Source organism: Perognathus longimembris, chromosome 16 (genome assembly GCF_023159225.1).
Source record: "Perognathus longimembris pacificus isolate PPM17 chromosome 16, ASM2315922v1, whole genome shotgun sequence".
Taxonomy (NCBI): domain Eukaryota; kingdom Metazoa; phylum Chordata; class Mammalia; order Rodentia; family Heteromyidae; genus Perognathus; species Perognathus longimembris.
In genome coordinates this window covers 50,653,875-50,681,488 of record NC_063176.1, presented here as the reverse complement: position 1 = coordinate 50,681,488, position 27,614 = coordinate 50,653,875, and the positions used below count along the sequence as shown (strand labels likewise).

Sequence of the window (27,614 nt, the reverse complement as noted above, 5' to 3'; positions counted from 1 at the left end):
GGTCTCATAGATTGACTTCCTTCTCAGGCTGGCTTCACACCATGATCCTCTCAGATCTTAGCCTTCTGAGTAGTCGGGATTCCAAGTGTGAGAACTGGTGCCTGGCAATTACTTGTATTTTGAAAGCAAGGTTTGCTGTGTATTTTTTAAAATTTTTTTGAGAACTCAAGGCAAGCTGTAAAATTATGCTGTTCTAGATAAAGCTGGCAGCTAAGCACCAGTTTAAGTATGAATCTTAAAAAATAAGAACAGAACAAATCACAGTCATAAACCATTTTTGTTTTGCTACGTCTGACAAAAATGTATTCATTAAAGGAACATAATACTAACTACACTATTCCATTTAATACTTTAAGACAATTATTTTAAAATGTTAATCTTCTAGATAGTGTTATTAAAAATTTGAGTACAGATTCCTTGGGGGTGAACAAAATTGTACACAGGTATGGGAATAAAAAACCAGATCTGGAAGAACCAAAGTTTACTATTAAACAAATTAAGTCTGGACATTCTTGACCTACAGAATACTAAGAACACTGTATCTTATGAAATGCTGGAATACAGGTATTTGGATACAGCTAGAAGAAAACCTTGAAATTACACTCACCCCCACAGACACCCTCCCCCCCCCGCCCCCCCCCCCCCCCCCCCCCCGCCCCGGGCCTGGCCTAGGGTTTGGGCCACAGCTCCACTTCCAGCTTTTTGGGTAATTTATTGGAGATTAGAGTCTCATGGACTTTCCTGCCCAGGCTAGCTTTGAACTGCTATCTTTAAATCTCAGCCTCCTGAATAGCTAGGATTATAGGCATGAGCAATAGCATCTGGCTTGTAGTTTTTTTGTATAGGAAAACAATAGACAAATAGTTTTATTTCAGTGCGTCTTCAGCCTGATCTATGTGGACTCCTGTGGGAACCTGGTCCTATTGATTAATCTGCTTAAACAGCTTTTTTTCAGTTGTTTCGGATAGTGTTTTCTATCTGTACAATGAGTACTTGATTCGTTTCATAGCTACACAAAATTCTGTGCTACGGCTAGTTATCTCAGTGTATTTTGTCAGTCTGCATAGTTTTTTCAGTTTAAATTTTGTTTAAATATCAGTGGCATCTTAAATATCCTTTAGTATGCGTCTAAGGACGTTTACAGTTTATGCCTAGGTGCAGGCAAAACTGATAGCTACAGTGGTTCCTTCCTTTGCAGGGCATATACCCCATGGGGGTGCCTGACACCGCAGATAGTACTGAACTGTGTCTACAGACATACATATTTCCCCTGCACATGATAGCTTATAAATTATGTACTGTAAGAGATTATGACAGTATGTTGATTCTAGGACAGTTGGTCTGATACAGGAGATGACAGTCGATAGGGGGTGTAGATGTGGAATGGAGAGAGGCCATGCCCGGGCAGAACAAAGTGGGATGGCCGGAGACTGACTAGCTACTCAGTGGTCTATGGCACTTAAAGCAGACACACTGCCTCTTTATGGAGTTTTTCTCTCTTTGGACCACAGTTGACCATGAATAGCAAACTGTGACAAAAAAAAAACACCACAAAACCCCAAAAGAAAATAAAAACAGGTAGAGCCAGGCACTGGTGGCTCCCACCTGTAATCCTAGCTATCAAGAGACTGAAATCTGAGGATCACAGTTCGAAGCCAGCCCGGGGAGGAAAGTCTGTGAGATTCTTTTTTTTGGCCAGTCCTGGGGCTTGGACTCAGGGCCTGAGCACTGTCCCTGGCTTCTTTTTGCTCAAGGCTAGCACTCTGCCACTTGAGCCACAGCGCCATTTCTGGCCGTTTTCTGTATATGTGGTGCTGGGGAATCGAACCCAGGGCTTCATGTATGGGAGGCAAGCACTCTAGCCACTAGACCATATCCCCAGCCCCATCTGTGAGATTCTTATCTTCAATAAACTACTCAGAAAACCGATGGAAGTGGTGCTGCGGCTTAAGTGGTAGAGCATTAGCCTTGAGCAAAAGAAGTTCAGAGTCAGGACCTAGGCCCATAGTTCAAGCCCCAGGACTAGCACCGCCGCCCCCCCCCCAAAAAAAAGTGGTTTTAATTTGCATTTCTCTTGAGGAAATTGTTAAGCACATTTCCCATGTAGCAACAACCATTGTCCTGGTCCATATTGTGTCAGTTGAGGCAATGGTGTTTTCCTTGTTGATAATTTGCTGTGAAAACAAATTCTTTGTATCTCAGTGATTTACAATCTTACCCCTCCCAGTCCGTTCAGTTTATTACCTGCTTGTATCTGCTCATGGTGATCTAGTCAGGAATCTACTCTAAATTCTTTGTCACCATGTTGTAACTAGTTTTTATTTCATGACTTTGGTGGTTTTATATCCCAATTAAGGACTCAGGCGTAGGACAAAGTGCATTCAGGTGACAGCTCAGCACTGGTGTGAGTAGCACTTGAACATGAAGAGCTGGGGAAAGGGAAAGGACCTGGGTTCGAGTTCTGCTGGCATCAATAATCAGCCCTGACACCAGACAGTAGCCTAAATATCCTTCAGCCTCATTTACATCTGTAGAGGAAACCTTTGCCTGCTTGCTTATAGGACTGTGAGGGCCCAAGGAAAGCCACTCGGAATGCTTTGAAAGCTCTAAGTTGTTATACACACCTGAAAATGTTGCTCAATCTTGCCTATCTTAGTGAAGGGAGAAGAAGCTGGAGAAGAAATACTTATAAGTCAGGATTCATCTAGTTACCAAAGCAGGAATCTAGACGGGAGATGACAAAAAGGACAAAAAGAGACTGAAATGTTCACTACACATCTAAGTATTGAAAATATTTCACTGAAAGCCCATTTCTACCATCTGAATCGAAGTGTAGAGACTATGCATTTATAATGTGTTCCTTTTGAAGGTCATAATTGTCCAAACAATTACTATTTGTGACCTAAATGGTCATTGGCAGTTCTAAATTTGAGGAAAAAAATGTCTGTATTCCATGATTACTGGAGATGTGTAGTGGTTCCTTTCTGTCATAAACTTCCCTGTCAGCTAGCTAGCCAACTTGCATGGATCAATTTTGGTGTGAAAGTGTAATTTATAAAAGATGCTACTACCAGGCACTGTAGCTCACCTCCTAGCCAGCTAGCTACTCAGGAGACTGAGATCTGAGGATCACAGTTTCAAGCCAGCCTAGGCAGGAAAGTCTGTGAGACTCATATCTCCAATTAACCACCAAAAAGGCAGACGTGGTGCTGTGGCTCAAGTGGCAGAGTGTTCACCTTGAGCAAAAAATGCTCAGGGCCAGCACCCAGGTCTTGAGTTCAAGTCCCCAGGACTGGCAAAAAAAAAAAAAGACTACATGCCAGGCAGAGTACTAAGAGTGTTGTCAGATTACCTCACAAGGTCCTTTAACCAACATCTATTGAAAGGATGAGTGAAGTAAAGGGACTCACCCAAGCCACCCAGCTAACGAAGGGAGGCATCGTCCGCCATCAACTGCTCCATGCTGCAGACTTAACTCTGGGCTTGCAATTCTACCGTGATTCTCTCCCTCATATCCATTATTAATTTCTTCATTTACCCTTTACAAGTGAGATGTGGACACGTGTCTGTTGTATAGGCTTTACACAGAACCTCGAAGGGTACCCACCACACGCTGTCCAGGGCAGCCATGTTGACTACCTGAAGCTTCATCATCGCACTAGTTGAGTAAGGAATGGCTATCTCTACCCTTAGATTCCATGGGACCAAAACCAAACCAAAAAAAAAAAAAAAAAAAGACACAAAAGCATAACCTGACGTATTCTTTCTGTCGATCATGGGGCTTGAACTCTAGGCCTGGGCACTGTCCCTGAGCTCTTCAGCTCAAGGCTAGCACTGTACCACTTGAGCCACAGTGCCACTTCTGCCTTTTTCTGTTTAGGTGGTACTGAGGAATCGAACCCCGGGCTTCATGCATGCAAGGCAAGTACTCTACCATGAAGCCACATTCCCAGTCCCTGACATATTCTTGAGAACTACCAGAGTGTTTCTGAGGTTGAGTTTCAGGGGACAGCAGTTCATCTTTTCAAAGGGAGAGAGAAGTTGCTCATATGCACAGATTATGATACAGGATTTGAATTTTACATGGTTATATTATTATATGTGGCACCATCAAGTTGGAACTCAACAATTTCTCCAAATTCTAATTTCCTTTCTTCTGGAAATGGCTGTCTGTGCACAGTGGCAATTTACTGAATACCTGTTATGGTTCAGCTCTATTCTGTAACTCGAGACCTCCATAAATCTATCCAGATGCAAGGCTGTTAAAGGCACAAGAAGCTTCATGAAGTAGATACACGTACTGCCATCATTTTGATTCAGCAAGAAGTTACAAAAATGAAGGTTCTCCTTTGTGCCTATGATTGTGGCAGTTCTTGCGTTCCAGAAAGCTTCCATGAGGACCTTGCCACAATGTGAAACTCCTCAGTGCTCCAAGGAGCACTGCTTGCTGGCAGGTCCATGCGGACACATGACCAATTAGGAGAATCCAGAGGGTGTGAGGATGTGTGTCTTCAAGGGTTTGGAAGTAGGCCATGAGAGACTGAAAACACAGTGTGCACCAAATATAAAAGGAGTAAAAAGTGCTACAGAGAAACAATAAACAAAGGCAAAGGGTTTCTGAAACCCTGGGGAATGCCAGAAACTTCTCAAGTACTAGACCCCCTGCCCCTACACATCCCTTCCTCTGTATTACCCTCTGACAGAAGTTTCAAGTGGGAACATGGACTGTGAAGTCAGACAGGCTGGAATTTAAGTTACTTATTTTCTTCAAGTTATTGAATTTCTCTGGCCTACAATAAATTCCTCATCTGTAAAATGGGTAAATAATACTGTGATGGTATGTTATAGATCATTGTAAGGAATAAATAGGAAAACACACACAAGAATTGCAGAGAAGGGAAAGAATAATTCAAGAAACATTGATTTAATGAAGATTTTAGTAAATTGAAGGAGGGGGAGGATTTTGAGGGCCTGGGTTCTGATCCTGAATTAAATCCAACATGTTCCTCCCTCTTTCTAGGGTTCAGTTTCACTAGACAGCAAAAGTAAGGTGCTACTTAAGGTTAGTGTGCTTATTAAATGACTTTATGTCAAGTATAGAGAATACAATCCAGTTAATAAAAGTGACTCAATGTTATTATGATTGATACAGAAAATTACTGGAAATGACAAGTATATGTATGATGTTTCTGTAGTGTCCTTGTAGGCAGATAAGACAATGGTTTAATTTGTGTAGACAGATAACACAATAGTTAAATTTTAATCTCTAGTTCAAATGTAAAAGCTGTAAGACCTAGCCACGCAGACCTGTTCTGTCAGGGTGAGTATGAAATATATTCTCTTGTTAAACTATCCAAGATTTTATGGTGGATTTTTTTTTTAAAGACGTAGTCTGAAGAGCAATTCTTTCCACAGTTACAACACTGACAAACCCTAATGCTTCAGTAGATAAAGCAGAGGATTTTACAGCCTTTTGTTTGCCAGTGATTACCTGATTATTATTGTGATGAGACTCTGACTGTTAGAGACGAGTGGGAAATCATGGTGGTTAAGAGCAAGACTGAAGTCCAGCAGTCTTGGCATATAACCCTTGTGATGGTTTTGACCCCCAAACATTTCTATGCTCAAAGGGGGACCTTTAAGAGGCAGGGTCTTAATGGCTACGTGCATATGATTGTATAAAATGATATTTATTGAAATGAACTCCAAGAAATGGAAACAAGAGGTTTTTGCTTTTCTTTTCCTCCCTTGGTCACTGTTTTTGATTTCTGTACCTTCTGTCTTGTATGTAAGTTTGTCTGTTTGGGGGAGAGTAAAGGGGAACCCAGAAATGGTGGGACAAAGATTGAACAAATGCTGCAATGCTATTCACTAGCCACCCCCTATGTTGAAAACGAACTACACAACTTGTGGGGAAAGGAGTCAGGAGGGAAAAACTGGGAGAAAACAAGGGAAGAGGTGACACTGTTCAAAAAGGAAGGTCCTCATGACTTATGTAACTATCACCCCTCTGTAATCATTTTTATAATAAAAGGACATAGTGTTAACTTGTGTGTATATATGGTGTGTATGTGTATATACGGTGTGTGTGTACACAGAGAGGGAGGGAGGGGGAGAGAGAGAGACAGAGACAGAGGGAGGGATTGTTTATCTTATGGAGTAGGTAAGGTCTTGTTGGAGCAAATTAGTTTTCAAAAGAATAGGGTGTTTGTTTGTTGTTTTTTTTTGACAGTCCTGGGGCTTGAACTCAGGGCCTGAGCACTGTCCCTGGCTTCTTTTTGCTCAAGACTAGCACTCTACCCCTTGAGCCACAGCGCCTCGAACCCAAGGCTTCAAGTATATGAGGCAAGCACTTTACCACTAGGCCATATTCCCAGCCCGAAAAGAATAGGTTGTTACAAATAACAAGCTTGGCTCCTCTCCCTCTCTGTGTCACATATCTTATGTACATGGGTGTGTACTGGCGATGCTGTCTACCCTGAAGTCTTTAGAAGCCTACGGAAGCATCATGCTCTTGGACAGATTGTCCAGCTTTGGGTATTTTGTTGTAGAATCACAGGACGAATGCTAACAGTCCTACATTTGCAATTAACACCAACCAGTATCATAAAAAGTATATTAAAAACTTAATTTGAAAATGATCCAGAGATAGACATGCTAGCGGGTAACATGTCCTTAGGAATCACCTAGAGGGGGAGGCTGTATTAAACCACGCAGCAGGAATGCACATGACAGCCAGGACAGAAAGACTTGCTTTCTGCTGAGAAATGCAGTGTCTACCTGAATTTTTAGAAAGAAAAATGATAGTCCGGTCAAGGGCCAAAAATATCCATCATGTTAGAAATCAATGAGCAGTTTGCGCCGCTATGCACCTGTGAAGCGGTCCGTGGCAGTGTGATATGAGGGCAGGGTTGCCCGTCATTTCTCAATGACTTTGTGCATTAGCGCAACACACCGTAGCACGCCTCAAGAAGTTACGATATACCAATACTCAATAAAGGGATGAACACTATTCGGCTACCCTGATAAAAATTAAGAGGTTTATAATAAGATGAAATGAAGAGTATTTAGAAAGTTGGCCACTTTAAATAATGTGAACACAAAGGCTAGAACATGATATGTTAGAATGTTTCTAGAATGTTTCTAGATCCTCCATGTTCATCTTTTTTGACAAACTGTCAAGTGCAAATGGATTACATGAATAGTTCTATTTGTTTATTTATTCCTAAAGTCACCCTCTTTGCCTTATACTTTTCCCCCCGTTCTGTGTCTGAAGGGCACTGTGGTCTTGCCTTACAGCCAGCTAACACCACAAATTGTGATAGAGCATATCCCAAATAAACACCAGGTGTTATTTGTTCCAATCGCAGGCTCATGAGTAAATGCCCTGTATTTATATAGTGTATTTGGGAGGCTGAGGCAGAATTGTTTGAGGCTAGCCTTGACTACTTAACAAGAGCCTCTCCCAATCCAAAACTTAGCATTGTTTTTAGGCTGGTATTATTGGGACACGAACAGAACATTGCTTCTTTAAATCAGCATAAGACCTCCACCTCCAACACTTAAAGTCTTTCATTTGCCTCCTTAACCCTTTGAAAGGCACCGGATTGTGTGAACAGATGTTATCTTTGCTGTTGCCAATTCCTCTGTCTTCACTCCCAAGAATCCAATCTGCCTTCTGAGACTTTGGCTACACGAGAATAGAACCTGCTCACTTATAAATTATGACCTTCCCTTCCAGTCGCGAAGATGGAGCTGTAATCCAGTAGCAGGAGGAGGAGGGCGGAGGGGGAGGGGAGGAGGAGGCAGAAAAGGGGGAGGAGGAAGGGGAGAAGAACAAAGTCTTTTCTGCCACTTGAGGACACAGAAAGCCAGGAAGCAAACCCTCACCAGGAGTCCCAGTCTGCTGGCCTTGACCCAGGCCTGCCGGGCCTGCCTGCCGGCACTGGGCTTCCTGTGCTTGAAGCCGTGCAGCCTGTGCTATTTGTTGTGGCAGCACAAGTGGACTGATAGCTTCCTGGAACACATCTTTTGGCCTCTGAGACCAAGCACTTGTCTTTGACCTTTCCAGTGCAAGCTGATCTGTTCTTAACTAGTTAACAACTGTTGGAATTCCTCAAAGATGAGTCTAAAGCTTCTATTCTGTTCTGTGCGCACGTGTGTGTGTGTGTCTGTGTGTGTGCAAATCCTGAGGCTTGCACTCAGGGCCTGGGCACTGTCTCCTAGCATTTTTGTTCAAGGCTATCACCTTGCCACTTAAGCCACAGCTCCACTTCTGGCTTTTTCAATAGTTAATTGGAAAGAAGCGTTTCATAGACTTTCCAGTCGAGGCTGGCTTTGAACCCCAATCTTCAGATTGCGCCGGGCTCTTCATCCTGTTTTTGACAGTCTATTTGAAGAATACCCGACCACGTACAGACTGGATTGGCTTGAGTGTCGTCTGCTTTGTCCCCAGTGTCTAGTCTGTGGCCTACGGGAAGGTAGCTGGGTCACGGACCTCAGAAGGAACGAATGCACTTCTCCCAGCACCCTATGCAGCTCTCAGGGGGTTATCGTCAAGCTGCAACTCACTCGCCCTTTCATGTGGCCATTCCCCTCCTGCTTCGTGGCCACGTGGCGACCCAGCCGCAGTTGCCATTTCCAAAAGCTGAACAGAAGTGGCCACCTCATCTTCAATGCTCAGCCTCAACAAGTGGGCTAAGGACACCTGCTTTCTGCATCAGCCTCAGGTATTTTGTAACAGTACCAGAAAATGGACTACGATGCTATACAAAGCATCAGTAGTAATAATATGTTTGTGGGCTTTATATAATATTGTCAGAAGCAAAATACATGACAACAATAGCACAAAGGCTTGGAAAGGAAAACATATAGTTAATAGAGTCTTTAAACTATCATGAAGTGACATGATATAGAGGGTACACTATACTATGCTAAGGTGTGCAGTGTTAAGTCTTACAGCAACCACGTGTGTGTGTGTGTGTGTGTGTGTGTGTGTGTGTGCATGCACCCTGGGGTTTGGCCTCAGGACCTGGGCGTTGATCCAGAGATTTTTTTTTTTTGCCGAAGGCTAGTCCTCTACCTGAGCCACAGCTCCACTGTGTGTGTGTGTGTGTGTGTGTGTGTGTGTGTGTGTGTGTGTGTGTTTTAACTGAAGAGTCTCATGGACTTTCCTGACTGTGCTGCCATGATCTCAGATCTCAGCCTCCCGAGTAGCTACAATTACAGACATTAACCACCAGCATACAGACGCAGATACTATTTATTTTTAAGTAAATTAGGAGGCTGAATAGAATAATAAAATACATTCTGATCCTAAAGAAGGCAAGAGGAAAAAAAGGTGGGCAAATAATCGAAAATGTAGGCTCATGCATGTTATGCCAGCTACTTGGGAGGCAGAGATCAGAAGGATCGAGGTTCAAGGCCAGCATGGACACAAAGTTAGTGAGATTCCCATCTCCCAAGTGCTAGGATGGCAGTTGTACACCACCACCATACATGGTAGAGACAAACCTATCTGAATGAACGTACTAGAAAAATGTATAGACACATGACTCTAACATTTAACTTTTTCTGTTGAACACAAGAAATAAAAGTAGCAAACCAGTGAATTTCCCAGTTTGCAAAGAACTGGGTGTGGGGTTTTCAAGGTTCAGCAATAGGAAGCCCATACAAAATGCAATACCTATGAATTGAATTTTACATTACAATACCTATCTTCAGTCAGGTTCTGATGCAGTTAAGAATATGGACACATATGTGTGTTCCAAAATTTATAGTTTTTAAAAAAGTCACTTTAATGTAGAACTGAGCTAAGTGTAGCACAGCAGTCCCTTTGTTAGCATAAGAATTTTTAATAAGGATGCATGAAGCAATCAGAATGATCACTTTTGGTTTAATGGTACTATCTACAATGTTTAATGAGGAATATTAAGAGCATTCATACTGACTTCTTTATGTGCAACAAAGATACTCAACTCTACTACATGAATTAACTTTATAGTTGTATTCTTCCTGGAAATAACACAATAAAGCATAAATTCTATCAGGAAACTCTCACACTACCAAATTGTTCTATGAATATAATTTTGATATATAAAAAGGTTGGGAAATGTAATTCATGCTAATTATGCCCAAATGCAAAATATCCTAGTGGGTCATGGGGACTCAGTGAGAAGAAAGAGGGATAACTAATCATTTCAAATCTTATCGGACCTCACAAAGAACCTTGGGGAAAACAAGGACAAGGGCTAGTGTTCCTTGGGATCCATTTTTGGCACACTTGTGTGGCAATCTAGACGAAGGTGATTGTAAAGCATCTGGAAGTACTCCCCTCTCCCCCCTAGAGGTAGGGCTTGAATTCAGGGCCTGGGTGCTGTACCTGAGCTTTTGTGTTCAAGGCTAGAGCTCTACCACTTGAGCTACAGCTCCATTTCTGGCTTTTTGCTGGTTAATTGGAGAAAAGAGTCTTAAGGACGTTCCTGCCCAGGCTAGCATCGAATTGCAGTTCGAAGATCTTGGCCTCTTGAATAGCTAGGATTATTGGTGTGATAGTCATTTTTGAAGACAGAAGGCTCAACCAGGGACACAATGAAGAAATAAACACGTTTTCAGTCATCTCAGAATCCAACTCGGTGTCCAAGTGTCAGCTGAATTCAAAATGCTTATGATGCTACTTTAAAATTTTAGGATGAGTAGCATTTAGTCTATAGTAACTTCAAGTCCACTGTGTAAAGTCAGTTTGTTTTCATTCAGATATTTACCAGTTAGGAAAATACACATTATTTGCTTTGAAAACTCAAAAGGCAGGATGTTTAGAGGATGTACATGGCAACTTTTCAATAGTTACAATTCAGATCAGAATCACCTCCAAACTCTTCAGGAACTGGCCCTTCATTGACCGCATTTCCTGCTCCCCATCCCTAAATCTGTATTTTGTGCCACTACTAGAAAACTCAACACCGATCAGACAGTTCAGAGTGAAGTGGATCCATTCTTGACATGATGTCTGTTTTTCTCTGCCCATAAGGGCAAACCTAACTACCACTGCATCTAAACTTCCACCGCTTCCACCGTTCTCAAGTCTTAATGGAAACGAGAATGAAACCATGAGGCGATGCAGACTCCATCTCAATCTGATACTTGTTTCTTTCTTTTTGGTGGTGGTACTTGGTTTGAACTTAGTGCCTTCTGTTTGACAATGAACCAGACCCCAGCCCAGAATCTTACATTTCTTTAGACAACCATTTCAAACTTTTCCCAGTAGTCAATCCTATACATGACTCCTAGATTACATCCTAACTCACAGAAAATGAACTCTAACATCTCAACATTCTGTCCATGAAATACTGACTTGTACAATAATGGGAGCACATATTCCCATTATTTTACTGTGAGACAAGTGAACCTCATGGCCGCACCAACTTCTAACTTCAGATCTTATAATTAGTCAACTTGGGGGATCCACTTCACTTTTACTAGTTAGCTCCTTGTGGTCTAGTCCTCCTCTAGCTTTTCACTGGCTTCTTCTGACATCTGAACAAATCTGAAAACATGCCTTTAGCCCTAGCTTAAATCTCCTCTCTCTTCAAAGCCATGCCTAGGTTCCTGTGCTAATTTTCCTCAGTTCCTTTGGCATTAAACTTGCATTGTTTTCTAAGGGAACCAACCTCTGGTAGCTAAACTCACTTAAATCATCTCAGGGCTCATCTTGATGGATGTTTTATCAACAGGTTACTATATTCCTTTCTTAAAATAAATTTCCTACCACTGTACTTCAGCTTTCCTTACCCCACCACTTTATTTTGTAGTTCTGGGATTTAACTAAGTGTCTCACACTTTCTAGGTAAGCACATTACCACTTGTACACCACACTCACCAATACTGTTATTTTATATCCTCCTGAAGCTGGAATTATATCATGTACCACTGAACTCTTGCCTCTGGACTACTATTAACAGTCTCTTTTTGTGCATAATTTTTCTGTCTTCGGTGTCTTTGGGGATCTGAGCTCCTGAGCTCCTTCAGTCTTACACTAAGTTAATCTCTCCCATTCTTTGTGATTTCATTTTCAGACTTAAAACTCCATCTCCACTCAGGCCTTGTTTCTGAGCAACAGACATATGACCTAACAGCTCCCAACACATTTGTTCTAGGATACTCCACTGGATATCTCAAACCAAAGCCCCAGAGTGTGTCTGTGTCAGTCAATGTTGATCTCCCTACCCGTTCAAGGCAAAACCTCCCACACTCTAAGAGACTGACCTGCTTCATAGGGTTCTACCAAACCTCTTCACGCCTGTTATTACTTACTGCTAAATTCAGACTTATAACTTTTTTCTTCCATAATGATACTGTCCTCATAATTTATTTTACGGTTTCTTCAGTAGCTTTATCTGTTACCATTTTCCCCTCCCTGCCTCCCAAATTCATGATCCATGATTCCTGTTTTATATCTCAGTTAAATGACTCAGTTTTCCAAATAAATTTACTTTTTTTAAATCACCCCTATTTTTTCCACATATAATGTTCTGTGTCTTATACACTCCTGTGCTAAGTTCTAATATTTGGACATCCTTCAAGTCTCAGCTTACACATGACAAGAGAAGATAAATTTGGGCTCAGACTCTCCTACATGTTCCTACACTTCCCCTCTTTCTGGTCACAACACTATTCCTTTTCCCAGCTCTCATGAGACGGCAACTGTACATATGTGAACACCATGGCTCTTTGATTTCATAAGACACATAATAGCCTTGAGACATATGAAACACTCTATTTATTGAATAAATGAATGTTGAGGATCCTGTTTTCTCATTTAGGTGGAAAGGGAACTTTGTGAATTTATACTGTAGGCGTGCATCATACTATAGGAGAGAATCTCTTCCTCTTTCCATGTGTATACTTAATGGGAAGCAGTTCTAATGTAGTAAGGTATGGCACTTTAAAACCCATCTCTATTAATTATATTTGGACAATTAACACCAAAATGTACAAAAACAGACATTCATGATAGAAATATTTCTTATCAAAATGTACAAAAACATTCATGATAGAAATAATACTTCTCTCTAATACAAATCTTTCAAAATTATATATATTGTCATACAAAATTTTCTATAAAAGTCCTATTAAGTCTCTCAAGTCTTCACAGTCACTAGTCTATGAAGAAGAAAAACACACATAAGGATAATCATGAGTTTTAGTGTCATTTCCTAAACAGCAAAAATTAAAATGAGAAAAATGAGAGAAGAAAAAGGAAAAAAAAAAAACAACAAACCAAAACATTGGAAGAAAACACTTAAAAGCCAGATAAAAATAACAAATATTACTATAAATACATCTGTATAAGAATAATGTCCTGGTTGATTTTAAAACAGAATGTTAAAAACAAAGAAGGAAAGTTATCAGTTAAAGATAAATAATAGTTTAAGCAGAACAGGAAATAGTACTAGCAATTTAAAAAATGACAAAGAGGGTAAGCAATTCTTCTTCATATGAGGCTAACATTTTTTTTTTCAAAACCCTAAAAGGATTTTCACACTAATTTGAAAAACGAATAGACCTCTTCCATCTTTCTTTTTTAGGATGATCTCATATTTAGTGGTAAGGAATCATAGTATAATTGGTTCTTAGGAAAATACAATGGTTAAGCTGAAAGGATAAAATACGGTTCTGTTGTAAAATGGATTAATGCAAATAACCTTTAGTAAATTGTAACCACATGAAATGAGAATGGTACAGAGAATTAAAAGTGAAACTTTAAATTTATTCTTCTTAAAATACATATGCATATTTTTGGGTAAATTGTATGATTTGAAAAATATTACTCTCAGGTTTTTGCCCTTTTCATTCCCCAACACAGTATATGTTATAACGATGTTTTCAGTTATCTATTAAATAAACAAAGGTTAGTCTTTCCGGTCTTATTCATCTTTCATAATGGAGATTCTACTTTGACTTTCTTCAAAGTTTTAATCATTTCATGTTAGATATTTGAAATTCTAATCATTACATGCTTAATGTTATTGATTAGGTATTTTGCAATTACTCAGTTAAAGAATTGTTTTTGTGGGGCCATAATGTCATTAACCTAGCAAAGTTGTAGACTTTAACTACTGCTTTAAATATTTTAATATAAGAACTTACTTTAGCTTTTAGGCACATTTGTACAAAGTTAGCATTGGACATGGTGGCTCAGACCTGTAATTTCAGCTACTTGGGAAATGGATACGGGAGAATCAGAATTTGAGGCCAGCAGAAAAAAAAATGTTAGTGGGACACCATCTCAGAAACAAGCCAGAAAAAAAAAAAGTGGGGCTGGAAGTGTGGCTCAAGTGGCAAAATGCTGTCTATCAAGCTCAAGGACTTGAATTCAAACCCTAGTACCACCAAGGGGGAAAACAAAGGGTAACAAAGCCAACAACAACCTCCCCAAAAGATATCCTAAGATATACAATGTAAAAGAATGAATCCATATGATAAATGTCCTTACATTTCCAAAGGTAAATTGGCACTCTCTGATGGCAAGGGAGTAATCAGTCAACAGGAAGCACTCTGTGTAAATCTCCTGTGCTGTCAGTACCCATTAAATAAGCAGTGAAGGAAGTGGCTACACCAGCTACCCCGGTGTTCAGATTCTCATAGGTAAACAGTCGTCTTGGGTCCAATGTCATGTCAGTATGACCTAATGAAGCACATAATTAGCGAGTAATTTCTTTTTGCATTTCCAATTTTGCACGACCCAAACTCATTCTCTCCTGCTTTGTTCTAAAAAGGTAGTCTCACCTTCATGTCTGTAAAAATGAACTTTGATGTGGAAAAAAAAAGAACCCAAACTACTCAACAATTCTGGTTGTTTACTGAGAAAATCTTGTTACTCTACCATGTTTAAATAAGCAGTCTTAAAGTTAGTTCCAAAGTATTCCAAATGGTATAAACAACTTGGTGGGGGAGCAGACTGGTATCCTAGTATTTATTATGTTATATAGAGTTTACTATTCTATTCAGACAGCCTTGGCTTCTTCATATGGGATCTCACAGTTGTTGTTTATTGAGAGAATATATATTAGTGTAGTAAATTTTTAGGTACATAATCATATTTATCACTCAAACTGCTTTCTGATTTTATATTAGATCTACTAGCTGCAAAAGCAGGAACTAAAATTTTTACATTCATGATACAGTTTAAATAAGCCTTCTATCTTTCTACTATAGTTTTATGTGCTCAAAATCCTAGACATATTAAGAGGTGGAGGAGTACACTGGCTGATACATTTAGCAGCACCTAATTTCATGAGTTTCATACTAGGTGCCAAGAAATGAGCTTGTCAAAATATTTTAGAAATAAATTAAAATGAAATCAACTGTTATTTTTCTATCTTTTTCTACTTTACTCATGGCACCTACAATGAAACTTTACAATTAAGTAGAGAAAAACTTACCTACATGGGATTTTGAAATACAGTTTGCCATTTGTCCGCTGTTGCAAGACTGCCGTTTATGTCTTTTTGTAGACATCTCTGTGGTCTTCCATGGTGGTCTTTTCCTTTTGTTCAATTTGCTATGCATTTCCGAACTACCAGAAGGATTCCTGTCAAGGTTAGCACAGTTACTTAACTGATTATTGCCAAGTTCTTTAGCAACTTTATCAGCTGAAGGTCTTTTTGCTTGAGCATTTTCTAGCTCTTTAGTTTGCTTCCCAAGAGAATTTTGCCTGGCAGAATGAGATCTTAGGGTAAAACGCAATTCTTCTGTATGTGTCTGATGATTACTTCCACTGTCGACAGTCTCAGGAGAGCAAATGATTGTATTTAACTTTAAAGTATTTCTGTGTTCAAGACAGTTGATCTTCCTCAAAAAGATTCGACAGTCTCGTAAGGTTTTTGACCTCCAATTATTGGGACAAACAAACTCTTTTTGGATCGCATTTGTTCCTTTCTCTTTTGCTTCAGAGTTAAATTTATTCTGTAAACTAGCATGTGTTAAGTCAGGCCTTGCTGCTGTGTTTTGCAAAAAGTTATCCTTGCTCTCAGGAGGTGGTAAAATACACTGGTTATCTATTGTGCCTTTTCCACAAAGTGGAATGTCAGGATTTGTTCTCCCTGTAGTCTTATCCAAAAACTGACTCTGGCAGGAAAATCTCAAGTTTCTCCTTCTAGAGTTCCTATCAGCTGTTTCCCGGTTGTGTGCTTTTCCCTCTCTTCTCCATTTTTCATGGTGCAACCTTTTAAACTCAGTCCTTTTCAATCTAGTAAGTGTTAAATTACTTTTTACATCTAAAAGTGGAGAGCTAACCATTTTATGCAGTATGTGTAACTTCCCAACTGCTTTTGAAGGAGAAGAGAGGGCAAATTTTTTAAAGTGCTTCCTGAAGGGACTGCTATTAAAATCACAGTATTTGGTCCCTAATTTTATTCCCTTGGTATTTATTACTTCCAAAGGGTTTCGAGCATTTGCCTTTCTAACTAGTGAAAGAGACTGTGTTTCTGTTGTTTGCATAAACCATGTACAGAGTTCATTCAAGTCATATTTTTTCTGAAAAAGCATTTTTACAGGTGAAACTTCAAGTTCTAAAACACAAGTTTCCAAAGGGTTAGCTATTTCAAAATGATCCTTTTCAATGTATCTGGTTTTGTGAGCAAAGTTTCTAGCTTCGTCTCCATTCACTTGCACCCACGCATTTGTTATTTGCTCAAATCTATTATTTAATTCTTCTAGTAAAGAGTCATTTGAAGTAGAAGTGGCCCACCATCGGAGTAAAGAGTTTGATGAAATTATAGGGTCCAAGGAAACATCCGAAACAGGTACTAATTTGTTATCTTCCAAACACCTTTTTGCATTCCTTGAACGTCTAGTTCCTGGAGTATCTTTGGAAGTTATTTTTATCCTTGATTGCCTATGTTTTTTCTTCTGCCTTTTGCCTTTCTGCAAGTGGAGCTTATATGATTTATGGAGCAGAGAATTTCTGTAGATAAATGACCTAGAAGATGCTAATGAATGTAAGAAATGCAGAGATGGTTTTCTATCTCTAACAGAATGTCTCAAAGGTACTGCATTAACTACACATTTGGACTCATTCTTAAGTGAGTCCACTTCGGTGTGCCTTGATTTATCCACCTTATTGCAATGCTGGCCATGCTTTTCTTCAGGCACACATTTTCCTAACATATTCTCCTGCTCTAAAGGAGGTAAACAGCTGCTCATACTTACTTCTCTTTCCTGAGGTGAAATTCTACTAATAGTCACAGATATGCCTGAGATTTTCACTTTTGCAGGTCTACCAGGCTTCCTGATTATTGCCAAAGGCTTCTGATTTGGTCGAATGATGATCTTAGAAGTCTGGGGTATTACAGATTTGTCCTTGAGAGGTCTAACATATTCAAAGCCAGACTCCAAGGTCTCACTTTCAGTGGTAAAGCCAGACATAGCATTTGCTCCTTCATCTGAATCTATTCGGTGCCCTTTGCTATTGCTGAGATTATTAGAGACAAGGGGCAAACCAGAAACATTATTACTCAATGACATAACATTGTTAATGTTTATACTTCCTTCAGAAACATGCCTTTTACTTCTTCTTGACCTTCCATAAATAACAGTTACTGTAATCGATTTTTTATAAACACCTTCTTTTCCTTCCGATAAGAGAGACTCTGGGCTTTTTCTTCCACCATTAAAGGATTCATTTGGGCAAATGGCGACATCTTTTTGATCAGTCTTTGGTTTTGGTGGTCTTCCAATTGGCCGTTTAATCTGTTTCACAATTTGGGGACCTATCTTTTTAGGTCTGCCTGGTTTCCTTTTAAAAGATGAATCAACAGCACCACTTGAATTTTCCTTAGGTTCCTCCTGTGGCTTATCATTATTCAAACCATCTGTAAACACAGCAGATGACTCTGCAGTTTCTTTTGCACAACTGTTTAATTCTCTTTGAAGACTATCAGTATCATGACTAGAATTGCAATGTTCAAAGTTGGCATTTGGCCTAACCTCACTCACTTCTGTTTTTCGTCCAGTTACACGATGGGCTGCACGTTTTTCAAGAGGAAGATCACTATTCCATCCTGAAGTACCAACTGAAGTTAAAGTGTATTTGACTCCTTCACTACTTTTAACTTCAGATAAAAACATGAGTTTGATAGGACTAGAATAGTTAGAACAAGGAGAACTTTCAATACTTGCACATTTTATTGGTACACTTTCCACACTCGAAGTCATGCTACCCGACTCTAAAACAGTTGTCTGTTTCAGATTATCTAGTCTTTTGTTATCCACATCTATTGTAGGCATCTGGTGACTTTTTGTGATATTGCTAGATGCCATCACAGATTCTGATAAGCTCTCTTCTTTGTGTATCACTCTACTTAAAGTAAGAGTCATATTTTCCCCAGTATGTTTGTCTTTACCATCCATTCCTATCAATTTCTTGGGTGCTTTAAATCCTTCTGATAAGGGCTGATTATTCCAAGACCGATGGGCCATACTTATTGTATCTTCCAAACGCTCCACAAGAACCTGTAAATTGGAACTCATTGCAATTTTGTTTAGGTCTATATTTTGTGAGCTTTCAATCTGAATACTTTTTATTGGGTCTTTATTTTGTCTGGATTCTGATATTCCTTTAGCCTTCAGGGATTTTTTAGAAACACAATTATTGGTAACATATATAGAATACCACCCTGGAGGCACAATATTTCTCTTAGTTCTGCTCAGAAGCCCAGAAGCATCATTTCTCAAAGGTGTTTGCATATTCTCTAGTTTTAGATTCTCATTCTTATTTTGCAAAGTTTTTCTTCCAGCTCTAGATTTCTCTTGTGATTTTCCTATGCTCCTTTTCTCAGGTGAAGTTGTTTTAACATTTTCTGAAAACTCATCACAAGCAAGGTTAGTTTCTAAACTATGAAGAGGCTCTTGCAATGACTCTACAGAATAATTTGGGGAAAACAATGTTCCTGCAAGATTTTTATCTTGAAAACTTTGAGAATTCTGGAAAGAACTCTCTTGACAATGATGGAGTTCTTTATTTGATGAAACCATCTCATTATTGCATAACAGTTTTCTTGAAAATTTTTCCGTGTACCTTTTTCTTGTAAAATTTTCATCTAAACTAGCAAGTTCTCTTTTTATCTGTAAAGACTGCCTCCTGATCGTGGGTGAATCAGGAGAGTTGTGCATTGCAAATAAGGTCTGTTGACGCTTTCGAAATCTTGTCTGAATGATTTTATTTTCTACCTTTTTATCATGTTGATTTAGTAATTCCATAAAACTATAATCACTGGCCTTGGCATTATGCAAGAGAGATGTGATTAAATCTCCCAATTTCAAATCATTATCTGTATTATAATCACTGTTCGATAATTTTACAAGGTTTGCTACATCCGTAGTTTCTATTGATTTTAATTTTTCATTAATACGATCCATTAAATCTTGAAAAATTACAGCAGTTTCACCCTTTTCCTGGTTTATAGTATAATTATTGCTGGTATTCAAGAAGACAGAATCAGAGTTACTTGATTTCTTGGCTTTAAGAGTTTTGCCTTCGTGATCACCCTTGTTACTGCTTATTTCTGCTGGTGTTAGAGATGGAGGCTGGTTAGTGTTAGTTTCAAGTTTGCTATTTTCTAAGGCTGACAGCTCTGAGAGGACATCTTTCAATTTTTCAAATCCTTCAGTCTGTACAGGTGATAATGGTGGGGGTGAGGGACTTCGAGATCTACAATCATCTTTAAGACTGGCTGGAAGCTCACACACCTCCCTTGATGAACGAGGACAATGATAGGCTGATTTTGTAGAGTGAATGTTTGGTAACAGTCCAGAACAGTACCTGGGTGAATGATGACTGTTTGAAATTCCTCTAGTCATGACTGTCTTAATGTGCTCAATAGTTACAGTTTGGCAAGATAAACAATGTAATTTTTTAATACAGGCTGGCAGAGGCACTAAGCCAGAGGTTTGTCTTTCATTTTGTAAACACCCTCTTTCTGCCAGTCTATATTCACAACTACAGAACACACCATGTAAATCATCTTCAAAGAGGGGCTTTTGAGATTCTGAAGAAACAGCACATGACGCATTACAACAGCAAAGAGAGGCAGCACTCTGCTCTTGGACTAGAAATCTCAACATAGCCAAAACTTGTTGCTGATGATGTCTGCACAAAGATTCCAAAACTTTGCTTAATGCTGATTTTCCTTTTTCCATTTTAGTAGCTTCCTCTGATTTTGCATCAACAGTTGAACTAAAAATAAAAATCAAACAAAAAATGAATTGCAATAAAAGTACCATGATAACGAGTTAAAATTTTGACAAGGGTTTGAACACGATATCGTGGTATTGCTGGATTCCTGACTCCTACAGAGCTGCAATAACGACATCTTGATTATTTTTCACAAAAATATAAAGAAGTACTTATAATAATTTACTATGACGAGGTACATGAGTTAAAGCAAAGCACTATTTCTGCAATATAAATGCTGATAATTACATATATATTTCCATATTGTAAAGTAAGAATTTTGGAGATGTTAATATTTAATGGAAAGTGCTTCAGCTGACATTTCTGCAAAGCAGTATTTTGTATGCTATTCAGATAATTATAGGTCCATGTTAGTGAAAATAAGGAAAGTAAGATGTAGTGTAAAATTTTATCTTTATTTAAAATATTTTTCAAGGAAGTGAAAATAAAATCATTAATAAGAGATCTTTGCATAGTTAGAAGGAAAATTAAAGAATTTAGATTTTATTCAGGTAATAGAATTTTTTTCAGAGATTAAGCTAAAGGTATTTTAGTCTAGTAAGAAAATTTAAAAAATGAAAGCTATTTAAAAACCTTAGTTTTAATTTATTTAAGTATTAAACTGATTATAGGAAAACTAAAGGCATTACTTACCTAATTATTAAATTGCAAGTGATGGAAAGTGCCCTACTACAGAAACTAATATACATCTAAACTTTGAGACCCCATGATAGCTTATCAACCAATATAGAAGTCTGCAATTTTTAAATCCAACAGCAGCAAGAAGAATAAAATATATTAGAAGAATTCTGTTTCAGAAAAGTATCCATTTTAATTAAACATATCACCAAACTGTACATGAAAATAGCCTTCCTCTGATTTGTTATATTTTCTATTCATAGTTTCTGACTTAATCAACTGTATTTAGTGTTGGAATTGGGATATACTATGGACTGCAACCAAAGAATGTATTGTTTGAAGAATGTATTTTGTTTAAATATAGGATTGCTATGCTCATGGTGTGCTGAAAATTAATGTTTGTCTCTTAAAACAAGTGGAATTATTTTTATTTGGATCCCTAACATCGGTATAATCTATTCAAAGATTAAGTATGCATTACTTCATTTATGGTTTATGAAATTTATGTGACGTGGTAAAAGTACTAACTAAAGTTTACCTGGAAAAAATGAGTAGATTGTGTATCAGACAAAGAAGCAACCAAAGTGAAAAGAGCTGTAAAACCTAATGCAGCTTTAAGTCCAGGGCTGACTCTGGACAGATGAAGACATATGACCCAATTGTCCTCTCCCTCCTGACAGTATTCTTTAAATATTTATTTTATAATTGTTGGGAGTGTAAAATAGCTGAGCTTACACCAAGGATTAAGTATCAGAAAATATATACACTAAACAATAAGAGTAAATTAAGATAAAATTACAATTTTCCAGAAAGTTGAATTTATAGTTTTTGCAAAAAGAACCCACCAAGTATCTTGACAGATGCACGTCAACAATTTTTAAAGTGGTATTAAGGCCTACTAAATACAAAGAGAGAGTTCACGTGTTTTTTTGTGTTTTTTTTTCCTTTAAGAAAAATATGTTGTATTGTAGTTTAAGAATCAGTATTTTTTCAAAATAGTAAAACAGTTCCTAACATGCCCCAAGATTTCTCTGTTAATTATATCATGTACACATAACAATGAGTAGGGTGTGTGCTTATTATTAGCCTTTATAAGGCCCTGAGTACAATCCTAACACCAAATAATCAAATGAGTCCTGTTAAAAGTAGAAAATAAAGTAATATGAAGTGTTAACATTTCAGTTTGATTAAGCTGATAAAATTACAAAAACTTTTATATTTTTCTGACATTCCTAGCAAAACTACCCTTGAAAGAAATGTTATTCTATACTGTTTATTATTTCTAATGATGGAATTATAAAATTTCCACAATGATGGCTAATTCCAATATGAATAGCTTTACAAAGATATTAATTGAACACTGAGATTATATGTCATAGATCAAAGTGGATAGCTATCTTCATAATTAGTATCCTACAATATACTCATTTCTGGCTTCAAATTTTCTTTTCCTTAATTCCTGCATGTTAGACTCTCAAAGAAAATGTGTGAGTAAATAAGTTCCAATGTAGATTTTATCTTCAAATACAAAAAGGCCCTAAACTTGTATTTTTCATAGATTCCATATTTGATTTTAAAATGATTTTTTCTAACCTTTTCCTGTTTGACTTATAAACCCAAATATCTATTTTTTGAATGGCACTATCTTTTTCCCCCATTGTAAACTTCTTATCCAAATCTTTCTTAGTAACTCAATTCTACACTATTTTTTTTAAAAAAAAACTCCTTTCTTGAAGGAATCAAAGAACTCAGTGTAGTCAAGTACAATCCTTTTCCATTTTTTCTTTTACTGAATGAGTAAATCAATCACACACCAACAGTGTTGTAAATTTAAGTGCAAAAGCATTGAAGTGCTTTACTACAAATTACAACCTAGAAACACGTTAACTGAACAATTAAAATTCATACAATCAGATTTAGATATATAACAACACAAAATAGGAACAGAATTACAGTACATTTACAACACAAGACAGATACAAGAATTCATTAGAAAATATTGTAATAAATAATTCATGAATTATAGTGCAATTGATTTATGCATAAATATAACTAATTGCCTAACAATCAGTTTATATTAACAAAATCTGTCAAAAATCAAGGCAGCCACAGAGTTTTACTAAATTACTGCGACAATGGAAATACTGCAATTAAAAAACAAATACAAGTATTTGTACTGTAAACAACTAAAAAAAAAATCAGTCTCACTAAAGTTAGTATACAATTTAATATAAAATTGTCATTAGCTACCAGAAATGGTTTAAACAACTTTACTGAGCAGTAGTTTTCTAAAAACAGAGGCACTGTTTTTCTTTTCCTTCTTTTTTATTTTAAATATAAAATACTTGAGGAACATTCAAATAAGTAGAAAGCACATCAGGGTTGCTTTCACCTTCATTAAAAGTCTGCTGAAACTGGATTTTTCAGAAAATTGTCAATTAAGTAGGAACTGGTAACTAAATTCATAAAGTACTTTGAAAATTTAACATAAAGAGTATCTTAATAGAACCACTGGGGAGAAGGGGAACCCATAAATTTCCCTGCCTTTACCAGTTTGTGTAATCAAAAAGTTAACTCAATAATAGAAACATTTTGTTTCTTTTAAAAGTTATGGGTTGATCATTACCTATAAGCTATCAAAAAATATTTTAATTTACTATTTCTGACCAAAAATAAATAATACAAGTACTAAAATGCTGCAAATTAACTATAATATTACCTATAAAACTACTGATCACTGTGAAGTCAACAGCAAAATGATCCCTGATTTATGAATCCTGTAAAGTTTTTGGTCAGGTCATCTTTTAAATGATATAAAAGTGTTTTTTAAGTTTCCCTTTACTATAAACTTCTCAATCAATGTATTAATGTAAATATAGTGTGAGGAATAAAAAAGCTCAATACAATATAAATATGTAATGCATTCAAGCCCCCAATGTTTTGCAAGTAATATTCTGTATAAAGAAGTCAATAAAACTGTTCTGAAATGTTTACTTTAACTGTTTTTCAATGGGAGGGGGAGGGGAAAATATATTAAATAATCCAAGTTCTGACCCTCACAAAGTATGGCTTAATTCTTTAAAAAGAAAGATGACCCTGACACCTGCTGTTTTGTAATCAATCTATTATGTATATTTTCTTGGGGGAGAAAAAGAGCAAGAGGATTCATACTGTAGTATGCAAGTAACACTAACAGCCGAAGAGGTTCAATATAGATTTCAGAGACCAAATAACTACCTGGTTGCTTGGTTGTGTATTTCTCACTCTTGAGTTTCTTTAAATAGGTGTACGCAGTTTTAAAAATAATAGTTGAAAATCTCTTTAATATTTCATGTGTACGTGATTAATAAATACACACAAACACAAGTGTAGAAACACAAGTATTTGACAAGGTGCACTTATTTTTAAAATTCAGCTGTAAGAATTCTTTTTGTACTTAGAAAAACTGGCTTAGAAAACAGATCAGAACCTGAATCTTAGGAGAAAAGGGGCACTCAGAGAATGTTCAGTCAATAAAGCAAATCCTCATTCCTTAAATGGAGGCACGTGCTTTTATAACCTTTACCACTAAAACTGCATACTCCATATATCCAACATGAATACTCTGACCCATATTTTTAAAACTGCTATATAAAAATTACTGGTCTCTTACAAGTCTAGTAAAAGTTAAAATGCACTGCCCAGCTTCTAACTACCCAATTAGTAGAGTTTACATTACTGAAAGTTCAAAACAGCTTCAGTGTTAAACATCTGTAAATCTATCAAGACCCTGAACAAACTGCAAATTTGGTTATTAGCAAAGTGATAATGTATCGCCCACCAAAATGAAATCTGTAATTCATTTTGATAAACTGAAAATGTTTTGAAATGTCACAGCAGCAAATATATTAAAGTTACACTGAGGTTTTTCAATAAAAGGAGTGTGTCACAATCCTTAAAATTTAAAGTAGTCATAACATCAACTAACCAGCACATTTAAACCAAAGTTATCATTCTCAAGCTTTTTTTCTGTGCACATTATAAACATGCTCTAAGTTGCATTCCAACTTTCTTTTCTAACCTTACATATTAGCTTATTTTTAAAATGGAAAACAAAATTAAATTATTTTAATAATTAAATTTAAATTATGTTTTGCTTTTAGTATTCCATCTTATATTAAAGAATTCTATAGCTGCTGGGGTTAAACTATGTCAGTTTTATTTTAAAGTATATACCTTATAAACCCCAACTTCCTGCTAAATCAACTAATAAATGATAAATATTAAATTTCATTATACATATCCTTTAAGGTTTTCTTTTCTTTTCCTGGTAGATGCACTGGAGTGCATTTTGTATTTCATAGAATGCACTGTAGTGTTAATACTGTAAATAATAATTTATCTTAGTATGGAGATAGCTATTTAAACTCTGATTGGTTCTTTGACATATTTACACACATACCTAGGTATGTAATGTAAAAATGTTCACAACTAATATATTCATTATAAGATGGTCCAACTGAATGGCTAGAATGTTCCTTCACCAATAAAAAATGTTTCACTTGACAATTGCTTGTTTTCCCACGCTTTATGCTATTGACTACTAAAGAAAACCTGAATCATTTTCACCTATTTATACAAGGATTAAATACAAACTATCAGAATTAAGCAACTATATAATTCTGTCCACAGTGAAAACCCTGAATAAAACTTTTTTCAAAAGGCATGTAAGTGGTTTTTGAACTGTAAAATTTCATGTCTCCTGTCAGAGTGAGCATTTGTAATTCTCACATGTGTGTATGTAGACACAAATACACACCTGTGCACACACACATTCAAACACACACACACACACACATACACACAAACACTTTCCTAACAAGTAATCTACACAGGCTTGCTGCTGGTTTTGCAGCTGCCAGTCCCTGAATCTGTCATATTATATAACCCAGTGTCTGGTAATCGTAGTTTCTTCTTCGGAGGAGTCTTCAGTGTTCCAGATCTTTCTTTTACCTTGTATTCTAAAGTGCTGTGAGGTACCCCATAAATTCCTTGTGCTTTGGAAACACTCATTTTTCCACTCATCACCATTGCTATAGCCTCTTCCATTATTTCATGATCGTACTGCCGATAGCGACCACGTTTTTTCCTGGGCTGCTTATTATCTTTCCGATCCAGTCCATCTTCAGTGTTTTCAGAGGCTCCGTCAACTGTTCCGTTTTTAGAATTAAGACACAAAGGAGAGAGGTCCCCATGTAGAAAGTAAGAATCAACACTTGAGTGAGTTACAGGCCCAGAACATTCTAGTTTGCTCTGCTTAGGGAGAATATTTTTCAGTTTTTGGAGAGCCGATCCTTCTAGGACTGAAGAGGTTTTGGAAACTTGATACATAACATCCAGTAGACCAGAACCATCAGGCTGTGATTTTGAAACAGAACTGACTCGTAGTTGAGGAATTTTTAATTGTACAGTAGGATTTGAAGTTTCATACTGAAGGCTTTCATTTTTTTCTTTAAACTGAGTAACCATTTTCTGTAGAGTTAACTGATGGAGGTAACTGGAAGCTGATGGGAATTTTAATTCTGAGGTTTCAAGTAGATTGAGTTTACTTTTTTCTGTGCGCTCTGCTTGAGCTCTTGCCCACAAGGCTACCTTTTGCAGCACTGCACAAGTTTCTTTACTGTCTTTATATGAGTAACTATCATTGAAATCACGAGTTTTGTTTTTAAAAGATGCAGGCTTCCCTGCTGGTAAGGCTTCTAAGTGGAGAAGTAAAGTTTTTTGAGGTATGCCATAAAGTATGCCTGCTTTATTTATGTCCAGTGCTCCAGACTGAATGTCTTTCAAAGCTTTTGAGAGCAAACCATCTGCAAACTCAGCACTTCTTTCCACATAGTCCTCTCTGTTTCTGTGTAGTCTCCTGGATGGATGGAATGAAACGATGGTAAACTGATGCATGAGAGACTCTCACACAGCTATGGAAGGGGAGGGTCCACTCCTTTATTATACTCCTTGCTTAGGTAACATCACTGCTTATGACACTTTTAAGTCTGTGAGATGTAGTAGTTACTCCTTATCAAAGCAAACGCTACAGCCCTGGTAGGACAATGTGTCAATGATACAGTGGCCTCAATGGGCAGACCTTCCAAGAACATAAAGTCCTAACTCAGTATTTGTAAAAATATTCTCATGATGTTGCTATTCCTCTGAAAGATGCGTGCAGAGCAACACTTATTAATTTTTGTTGTAGAATTAGAGTTCCATTATTAAAAAAAATACCCAAATCCTAAAGGAGTTTTTGTTAGTAGAAATGTGACGTTACCACTAAACAAGTAATAAAAGAGTCAACCCATGTAAAGGAAATTTGTAACAGCAAGAATATTTCCAAACACAAACATCCCATAGTTCCACAAGACTAAGTTTCCTCTAGATAGAAACTTAAAATTTGAAGCAAATGGTTTTCTAATGAAACAATTCCACTTTAGATATTGTAAAAGTGATTTATATTTCAATTTTATCATTGTACTTTTCAGTTTCTCAAATAGAAAGCTTACTATACCTATGACTCTAATGTTTATTAAAGCCTCAGTTGAAACAAGGAACACTGCATGTTTTAGTTTGAAGTGTGACCAAAAAGAGCTTTCTATGTAGTTGGTTAATGCGAAGATGCAAAAGTTACAAAAAAATTCAAAAATTCAACAGAACAGCATTTCACTAGTAATTATTTTTTATTAAACCAATTAAAGGACAGATTTCAAAACAG

General features: G+C 37.2%; 1 protein-coding gene across 8 annotated transcripts in view; it reads right to left on the bottom strand.

Moving 5' to 3' along the window:
- Positions 1-27,614, bottom strand: part of Lcorl (ligand dependent nuclear receptor corepressor like) — a 95,940-nt gene that overhangs the window by 2,781 nt on the left and 65,545 nt on the right. For 3 of the 8 annotated variants that reach the window (XM_048364762.1, XM_048364764.1, XM_048364765.1), the window contains 2 exons: positions 15,444-20,236; positions 14,308-14,686 (listed from right to left, as the gene is read on the bottom strand). The exons of 2 other annotated variants lie outside the window; for them this stretch is intronic. In XM_048364762.1, coding sequence (XP_048220719.1) covers positions 14,538-14,686; positions 15,444-20,236 — 4,942 coding nt within the window. In that variant the 3' untranslated portion in view covers positions 14,308-14,537. Of the gene's footprint in view, positions 1-14,307; positions 14,687-15,443; positions 20,237-21,820; positions 26,772-27,614 lie in introns of those variants that run through there. 3 more of the 8 variants (XM_048364763.1, XM_048364766.1, XM_048364770.1) reach the window with 3 other exon arrangements.